Source organism: Argopecten irradians, unplaced genomic scaffold, assembly GCF_041381155.1.
Source record: "Argopecten irradians isolate NY unplaced genomic scaffold, Ai_NY scaffold_0652, whole genome shotgun sequence".
In the NCBI taxonomy this organism is placed as follows: Eukaryota; Metazoa; Mollusca; class Bivalvia; order Pectinida; family Pectinidae; genus Argopecten; species Argopecten irradians.
Window position 1 is genome coordinate 7,155 of NW_027188119.1, and position 10,445 is coordinate 17,599.

A 10,445-nucleotide genomic window follows, 5' to 3' on the forward strand; every position below is an offset into this window, starting at 1 on the left:
AAAGTTCCTGTAAAGGATTTCAGATGAGGAGAAAAAACGGCAACCATAGGCCAGTAAAAATTACCTTTAAAGATTAAAAGAGCGATACCAACTCCCGAGAAAAGTCATACAGTCCACCACAGTGTATTGTTATTGGATTGTAAAAGTGAACACAAGTTCTGAAGTATGAGACGCTCACATATATACCAACATATCCCGTAGTCATCTTTTACTTGAGCAATGTTTTCCAAATGCAATGTTCTTTATTGTTCATTGTCATGGCTATACATATATAAACAACTCATCAAGTGTTTTTTTTTAATTTATTAGATATAACAAGCTCCGAATAACAATAAACGATAATGATATTAATACATAAAACTAACTTCACCCTATAACTTGGTATCACGTGATTTATACACCAATATAAATATCGCCTATATTGATAGATATTTTATGTACTTTTAAAGGCCCACTACCTTTCCGGAGCAAAATTTAAAGGTTTCTAAAAATCATAGATAACATAAGAAAATATATGTCGATGGCCTAAGATGAGGTCACGACATGAAGCTTATGCAAAATATCCTGCGTAATATATGGTAACAGTTGGGTTTCATTTCACTGTTTTGCCTTTTGGCGCAGTGATAATCAACTACCGTGCGGCATTTAGGACGACGGCGGGAAACATAAGACGACCCGCGTTATGAAAATTAACATTTTATTTATTAAATTAAAATTGTTCAGAAGGTGATGATAAGTGTAGAATTACCGGTAAGTTGATAACTTTTGCGACTCTACAAAATTATCAATCTCGTTTTACATTTCCATTTTAAAAATTAAAAGCCGTTTCGGAAAGGTAGTGGGCCTTTAAATCCGCGAAAGTTAATCTTCGCAAAATTGTTTTCAAAAAAAAAAAAAAAAAAAAAAAATGCGAAATTTAGTAACCGCGAAAGAAAGTTGATTTATAGTAATGTATATGTCAAAAAATCATCATATCGAAGTAAAAATCCTGTTTTACTGTAAACGTGGATATCTTCGTGAGTGTTTAAGTTCGCGTTTAGCACGGGTAAACATTTTGCTCTGATACTGATTTCGCGATAAATACACCTGTCCACTTACGCAAGGGGATAATTTCGCGCTAAAACGCCTTTCGCGTAATTAGCGTAAATTTTCTCCTCACGTCAATTTCCACGTTTGCAGTATGTCGAAAAGTATAGAGACATCTAGTTTTGAAAAATACAGTGAGTCTATATGACAAGTGTAATGTAACAATGACTTAGATATATAATTAATTAATTAGTTATTTGTTAATATAGCAGGTAATAAAGAAATTCTATAGGAGAAAAAATGATTGATTAAATTTCTTTACATTATCATAACATATTATGATGAATGAATATGAAGTTATCATCAGTACACAATGTGCTATTAAGCACTTGGATATTTACAAATAAAAACAAACATTCGTCAATATAAACGATTATTGAGGTTAAATACATACAAACGTGAAATATAGCAAGAATAATTGTCTTAATTGTATTAGTTAAGCAACAAATACACAGAAAATCATTATCACTAAAAATGAATTAATTTACAGATTAAATCTGATCACTATAGACACACGATATTTGCACTTTATTCTCATTCTCCACAAACATATTTCCTTTAAATGTATAAATTGAGCTTTGCGTTGATTTCAACTTATATATATTTTAACTTAAACATTTTCGTGATTTAACTAAAACAAGATAATAACATTTCAGCGATCTGATAAAAAGGTATATGATTGAACCATTTATCTATAGTTAGCGGATACAATTTTTGCGATCATAACAATGTCCCGGGAAATTGCGAAAACATTTTTAGAAACACCGATTCAATATTCCTCTGCGAACTTCATTGACCAAACGCTGCATTCTTCAGGGTGGCGTTTTTTGACCAATGCTTTTCTTGTAATTAATATGCACATTAGAGATTGTTTTTGACATTTGTTAAAGAGACGACCGTAGATCTACGTATATATATCATGTCATTGCTATTGTACACCACGTATATATATCCAGTCATGACTGTTGTATACCACGTATATATATTCAGTCATGACTATTGTACACCACGTATATATATTCCTTTATGACTATTGTACAGTATATATATATATATAGTCATGACTATTGTACACCACGTATATATATCCAGTCATGACTATTGTACACCACGTATATATATCCATTATGTTGCTTGATTTCGAATGTTAACAACAAGAAATAAATGATGTTAAATTGTCTATGATTACTAGGTTGATAGGTCGGTCTAATGCACGAATGTTCACGTTCTGTGTTGTAATCCGTACGTTCAGGCATTGGGGTATATCATTGTTAGAAAGAATACTCTTGAATTATTTCAGGTACTTGAAGACTTTCATGTCACTGTTAAAATGACTGATCCAGAGCATACTGTCACCCTGTAGACTGATACTGAGTGGTGACACTCCATCAGAAATGTATACTGTCCTCAGGTAGTGGCCAGTGTTACCGTCTATCAGTAACACTGACCTGGTCACCTCATCCGCTACAAGGACATCACCATCACGGTCAAAACAAACATCATAGGGGTAGAACTTGGACTGCTGACTCCCACCTGTTTGTGATCCGATACCATCAATGTACCGACATTGGAACTTAAGTTTCAGATGTTTATCCATCACAATGAGCCGGGGTTGTTTTCCTGGTACCTTACCAGCCATGTAGCCCTCAAACGTTACATTATCACTGTCAGATGCCGCTACATCCCCGGTGTTGGTACAGTAGGCCATGTACCTGGGAATCACCGCTTCCTGTCTACAGATACGTCCATCTCCGTCTACCACCTTCCTCCCGTCTGAAGTATACAGGACTATACCATTCCACTCAGTTCCCACCACCACCATGTCCTCCTGTGTGATACATAACGACAATGGGACTGACTCCACATTAAACCGTATGACTATACCACCATCAGACGTTATCTCTCGGATACTTTTGTCTTCCTTTACACAGAACCACACCCTCCCCGTGGTCGGTGAGACTGTGATTGAGATGACCTTGACCTTACACTTGATGTTCTTCTTTATGTTCCCCTGCTGATCCACTCTGTATATCTGTTCATCTTTCCAGAAAGATAACCAAGCCTCGCGATCGTCACCTGTACGACATGTACGGACGTGACTGTAAGGGAATGATGTTCGGAAACTTGATATAATTTTACATGGTGGGACAGGACGGAACGACTGGTTTTCTCCGTCAACTAACACCGTACCTAACATACGGTCAAGGACGGCGTTAGATATAATCCCAGGTTTGAAGACAACAGACTTAAATGCTGTTATGGTTGGCGTTGTATCTGGTCCACGATTCCTGATTTCTTCCGCTACTGCAATGACGTCATCTGTGGTACCGGAAGTTCTTGCACCCTTACATCTGTCCAGCTGTGGCCTTATTTTCTCCCTCAGATATTTTGTCAGTACAGTTTTGTTGTTCTCTTTAATATCCGAATTCAACTTCTCCAAATCTGTACAGAGTTTTACTAACCTGTCAGTGAATTTGTCGATGTCATTTTTCATCTGTTCCCCCTGACGTTTGATGTGATGAATTGTCTCCCCAATCTCTTTGCTGTTTTCCTTGAATTTTTTCTCATTTTCTTTAAGATCACGCTCTAACTTCGGAATGTCAGTTTGTGTCAGTTGTTCCTCGTATTGCTGAATCAAATGTGTCTGTTTCGATACATACTCTGTCAGACTGCCAAGTTCGTGTTTATTATGACGATCCAGGACACAATCCATACAAATCAGGTCATTGTTACACGTCTTACAGACATAAACAAACCCCTTACCGGGATGATGGGTACATCCCGGCACTGGTGTCTGTGCCGCCATTACTGTTGTCGATCAGGAAAAGGAAATGTTAACTGGTATTGTTACAGTCCATATTCCTGTATAAGCATGTCGGTGCCTTAACATTTTCAATATATCGGTTACGATTCTTAGTAGTCCCGGGGTGACCTATACCGAGAAATGAGCTAAAAATATCTTACCTGTAAAACACATACCTGGCTGTCAGTCGAGGGGTGTCTACACAGGTAAAGGACAATGTCACAACACAGCTGTTATACCTATGGGTATAGAAGTACTACCGTTATAGAGTAGACTTTTTATACTACATTACATTTAATTGTACACGCTGTTGATTTCCAACGATTAAGTAGAGTCTGTTTATTAATTAATTTTGTAATAAATACTAGCAAATAGGCCTATTGGTGTCTAGTTATTTGATGGAATGTAAACTTTCCCAGGTGGAGGTTCTATAAAAGTATGCAACATGTCGCATCTTTAGCAAATTAGACAACAAATATCAAAGATGATACATTGTATTTCTCAGACAATAACGTTATTTGTTCAAAGTACGAATCTACCCCGTTGAAAAAATATGTATATACAAGTCTGTGTTTTCGTTTACGAATTTTTGTAACCGGTTAGCAGACTTCCGGCTAAGTAATCGGTTAACCGGTTAGCAGACTTCCGACTGGTTTATCGGTAAACCGGTTAGCAGACTTCCGATTGGTTTATCGGTTAGCAGACTTCCGGCTGAGTAATAGGTCAACTGGTTACCATACTTCCGATTGGTTTATCGGTTCATCGGTTTAGCAGACTTCCGATTGGTTTATCGGTTAGCCTGTTAGCATACTTTCGATTTGTTTATCGGTTAACCTGAAGCAGACTTCGGACTGGATAATCGGTTAACCGGTTAGCAGACTTCCGACTGATTAATCGGTTAACCGGTTAGCAGACTCCCGGCTAAGTAATCGGTTAACCGGTTAGCAGACTTCCGACTGAGTAATCGGTTAACCGGTTAGCAGACTTCCGACTGGTTTATAGATTAACCTGTTAATGCTAAATATAAAAGTAAATAGTATTGATCATTAAAGGTGATAAAAACTCTAAATCCTAATACAGCCCAAATTGTTCGCCAAAATAGCGATTATTTATCATTAAAACATGTTAAATCATGATTTTCAAAAAAAAAACCGTTTTCATATCTTATTCTAATGTTTAAAAAGAAAAAAAATTAAATCCCACGCATTGAAGGTTATCACTTATTGAGTGTCGCCACCACAGGGACCTGGCACGAAAAATTTTAACCAATAGTATACATATAAGGGTATGAACTCGGCGGTCGAGAAAAACGGACCTATTTTTTTAAAAACCGCGATTATTTTAATTATTGGGTTCTATACCACATTGACGGATATCTTACCTTAAAGAGAGAAAAAATATCTTTCCATTGAGTGCTTGATGAACAATATAGGCCAAGTATTGACGAAGTTATGGCTTGATGAATCGGGAAATTTACGAAAAATATGCTAGGTAGACATTTCCCTGTCCGGTCAAAATGTCGTCTCGGCTCTAATGGGTACCTCAAAAACCAAGCCAAAATCACAAAATCTACGCTTGTGGTGGTAAACAGTACCCATAACTGTGTTCATCCACAATCTCCTTTGGATGTGTCATGACCCGTACTTTGTAGAAACTCCATTTAAACATCGTGTCGCTCACTTACTTTAGCCGTCATCGCCATGTTCATTTAATTTGTTCTTCGGAACGCTTCGTGGGTAAAACATTCAGCAAAGTTTTCGGACATATTTAATCATGTGAAATAGTTTTGTATCGTCAGCGAGTTCATCAAATTGACATTTACCCAAGACAGTAGACAGCTTCAATAAATCACTTTTAGAAATGTCATTGTTCTCTATTGCAGTAATGACATCGTTCACGAGTGTTGATTTGTTGTTTAAAAAATTCTGTTCTCAGTAAATTGCGCATTGAGTACATAAGTAATTGGTTCTTTGTCCTAAATAATCAAGTTCTTTCACTCTATTTACAACTGCAACTTTAAACTTTTTTGAAGAGATGTAGCGTTTCTCCAAAATACGATAGCACTTAGGCTATATGACGATCGTGAGACGCTATTGTATATCGTAAGTCCGTGATGGAAGGTGACTACGGCAGGGAAAACTAGAAAACGTCACTTTAAAATTCACATAATTTATTCACATAAACATCCACGTAATGTAGTTCACAATAAATCCATTAGGAACACACACACTGGTACACTGTTTCACTTAAGTTCACTGTTAGGTGATATCCATAATTGCGAAGTACTCGAGTCACAAACACACTAAGAATGATAGAGTAATCCGTATATATCACATCACTGATACATGTAGGAAATATCCGTACAGTACATCCATAGTCACAAACACACTAAGTGTAGTAAAGTAATCCGAATGAAAATAACTGATCCTGAGATGTGTGGAGTAGGTCCCAAAATTTCCATGTACTCTGTCTTTTCTTTCACGTGCACCCCCTTTTATACCACTTTCATATATCACTAGGAGATAGTAAAGTCTGAAATTACTACGTTTTATCTGAATTATTCAGACTTTCCTTGTGGAATCAGACTAGTTTTATTATATTCAGACAAATTCTGAAGATTCAGACACGTTTTTTTAAATTCAGATAAGTCGCCTAAAATTCAGACAAATGTAATCTAAAATTCAGACAAATGTAATCTAAAATTCAGACAAATGTCATCTAAAATTCAGAGTTGTCGCTGAAGATATTGGCTCCCTGCCAGCAGTCACCGTCGATTAGGTACTGGCCCCCTGCCAGGGTCGGTCACGGCTGAGCGCACGGCTTACCTGTGTTTCAGCTAGCCAGAACTGGCCAAGTGCCAGGTCCCAGCATGAGCTACCGGTTACCGAGACATCAATCTGTCATGGTAGTATGTCAGGTGAATGGAGTGAAGCTTGTTAAATTAATCTCAAATTAAATCATTCTGAAACAGATATGTTGTCTTGCTATTGTTTTTTTTTTCCATTACAATTGCAAAATTCCAGTGTGACCTACCGGTTGCAGGGTATAAGTAATGGTACTGTATTTAATCAGGTAAGAGAAGTGAAGTTTTTGTAACTTAATCTGAATAAAATTCATTCCGAAAACTGAAGCATTGTCTTGTTGTTGTTGTTTGTAAATAAATAAAACTGCCAAATCCCAGTGTGAACTACCGATATCCGGGGCATAAATCATGGAAATATATCGGGTAAAAGGAGTGAAGTTTTTGTAAAAGGATCTGAATAAAATTCATTCCGTAATTAAACAGAAGTATTGTCTTGTTGTTGTTTGTAACTAAATAAAACTGTCAAATCCCAGCGTGAACTACCGATTGCCGGGGTATAAACTAATGGTAGTATATCAGGTAAGAGAAGTGAAGTTTTTGTAAACGGATCTGAATAAAATTCTTTCCGGAATTAAACGGATGTATTGTGTTGTTGTTTGTAAATAAACTGCCAAATCCCAGCGTGAACTACCGATTGCCGGGGTATAATTAATGGTAGTATATCAGGTAAGAGAAGTGAAGTTTTTGTGAAAGGATCTGAATAAAATTCATTCCGTATTTAAACAGAAGTATTGTCTTGCTGTTGTTTGTAACTAAATAAAACTGCCAAATCCCAGTGTGAACTACCGATATCCGGGGCATAAATCATGGAAATATATCAGGTAAGAGAAGTGAAGTTTTTGGAAAAGAATCTGAATAAAATTAATTCCGGAATGTAATATAAAAATTGTCTTGTTGTTGTTTGTAACTAAACAAAACTGTCAAATCCCAGCGTGAACTACCGATTGCCGGGGTATAATTAATGGTAGTATATCAGGTAAGAGAAGTGAAGTTTTTGTAAACGGATCTGAATAAAATTCTTTCCGGAATTAAACGGATGTATTGTGTTGTTGTTTGTAAATAAACTGCCAAATCCCAGCGTGAACTACCGATTGCCGGGGTATAATTAATGGTAGTATATTAGGTAAGAGAAGTGAAGTTTTTGTGAAAGGATCTGAATAAAATTCATTCCGTATTTAAACAGAAGTATTGTCTTGCTGTTGTTTGTAACTAAATAAAAATGCCAAATCCCAGCTTGAACTACCGATTGTCGGGATATAAGAAATGGTAATATGTCAGGTAAGAGAAAAGAAGTTTTTGTGAAAGGATCTGAATAAAATTCATTCCGTATTTAAACAGAAGTATTGTCTTGTTGTTGGTAACTAAATAAAAATGCCAAATCCCAGCGTGAACTACTGATTGTCGGGTTATAAGAAATATTAGTATATCGGGTAAAAGGGAGTGAAGTTTTTGTAAAAGGATTTGAATAAAATTCATTCCGTAATTAAACTGAAGTATTGTCTTGTTGTTGTTGTTTGTAACTAAAAATAAAAATGCCAAATCCCAGCGAGAACTACCGATTGCCGGGGTGTAATTAATGGTAGTATGTCAGGTAAGAGAAGTGAAGTTATTGTAAAAGAATCAGATTAAAATTCATTCCGGAATTAAAGTATTGTCTTGTTGTTGTTAGTAACTAAACAAAACTGTCAAATCCCAGCGTGAACTACCGATTATCGGGGTATAATTAATGGTAGTATATCAGGTAAGAGAAAAGAAGTTTTTGTAAAAGAATCAGATTAAAATTCATTCCGGAATTAGAAGTATTGCCTTGTTGTTGTTTGTAACTAAATAAAACTGCCAAATCCCAGCGTGAACTACCGATTGCAGGGTATATAAGTAATGGTAATGTATCAGATCTTATTACTGTTCAGATATAGACTTGCTGATCATAGATGTGATAAAAGTGAACATCTGATGGTCCGTGCAAGATTTAGACTATTAGGGTTGATGCATGTCGATCATCATAGAATAGAATCGTGATGCAGAGTACGTGTTTAAGCATTTTAGCTTCACCTTGTTAAATGAATTCAATATATGTATACAATACCTGTGACCACCTTGTACCCCTGCAGAGAGGTGTCCGACTGGTATATACACGTGCCAGGCGACAGGCTTTACCTGACAAAACACAGCGAGTGTTCACAGTCCTCGTGGAGCCTGCGTTATAAAATGAAGTATTACGCCTGCAAAATGCTAACTAACTTTTCAGTACGATAGACCAAATACTAAAAAAGACAACATGGATTGTACAGGAATATACCTGGTAATAGAGTTTAGAACTTGACTGCGTTTTTATTCCATTCCAAAAGATTTTATTGTACAACAACAAAAGTATATTATATTTATTCAGTACAAGATGGTATATACACTGGGTTGGACATTAGGCTAAGCCTATATTTGTCTTCATTTTTGCTGAGTTATGACGACCCTTCATGCTTATGCAAGTGTATGTTATGTTTCGTCTGATATAACTTTCTACAATACAAACATTTTGATATTACTTTCTACAATACAAGCATTTTGATATTACTTTCTACAATACAAGCATTTTGATATTACTTTCTACAATACAAGAATTTTTAAGATATATTTATAATATGAATCTGCTATATAAAATGCTTCTCTTCCGAGATTGGGAGGAATTTTCAGTCGATAAAGCGCCGTTTCAAACCAGACCTACAACGAAGACAAAAGCCTGCAGATACCTTTAGCAGATAATTCATTGGATGCTCAGTATGTGTGATGTTTTTCTAAATATACACAACCTGTCACACCTACCGGTCTGAGGTAATCGGTACATATTTAGGGTTAGGGTTTGATTGATTGATTGATCATATTTAGGGTGAGATGTGATCTAATTATTACTCAGGAGAGGGGTAATTACCGTTGGTAACAATGACAACCTGCAATAGAATGTTAAGGTAATTATATAATTATGGTGATCCGTGTGACCTGACAGAGAAATAAGTCTATATACACACAGAATATTGTTTCAAAAGTAATCTTACATCGCCGCCGACTATATAAAAAAATCAATCAACCCTCCATTCGTCTTGTATTTATCTTGCCACATTCTCCTCTTTTTTGACTAGGTCAATGTTAATAATGACCAATTGAATTGCGTTATATACAATAATATAAATAACCGTTGTAATCTATTCTTCTCTATCCATCAGTAGTCATTTTGGCCCCGGCGTCATCGCTATACTCACGGGACCTCTACACTCTGGAAATAAAAAGAAAACAATAGATGTAAACAAACATGTAGACGAACACGTTGTGGTAGTGTTATTTCGGACTGAAGAAGGCCCTATAGTGGCAGAATATATATTCCATAGAAATGATTTTGATTTTACTTTGAATTTATTTTGGCCTTTTATTTCGGATTATTAATATACTAGCTTTATACCGTTTTTTCCTCATTATGAAAAAGAAAACAAAATAATATGAAATGTAAAATTAACATGACTGGTTAATTTCTTATCGTAAAGCCAGCAATACATTATGTATTCTGTTAAGTATCCAACGATAAAGCAGCTTGGTAAAATCACATAGTATTTTCTTATCATATTCGTAAAAATTACGGTTATATTACAAATAGTAAAGTTATTTTACGAGTTGTAAAGTAAATTACGACTTTTTCTCAAGCCTGGC

The 10,445-nt window shown here is 35.8% G+C and overlaps 1 protein-coding gene across 1 annotated transcript; it reads right to left on the reverse strand.

The window, feature by feature from the left end:
• Positions 1–891: 891 nt before the first annotated feature.
• Positions 892–4,031, reverse strand: LOC138313322 (uncharacterized). The gene has a single exon (XM_069253814.1). It carries the CDS (start codon positions 3,890–3,892, stop codon positions 2,378–2,380), a length of 1,515 nt encoding a protein of 504 aa, XP_069109915.1. The 5' UTR covers positions 3,893–4,031; the 3' UTR covers positions 892–2,377.
• Between the last annotated feature and the right edge of the window lie 6,414 nt (positions 4,032–10,445).

What these genes read in the sequence shown, in the direction of transcription:
- LOC138313322 (XM_069253814.1), bottom strand. Translation starts at nt 3,892, where the DNA reads ATGGCGGCACAGACACCAGTGCCGGGATGTACCCATCATCCCGGTAAG.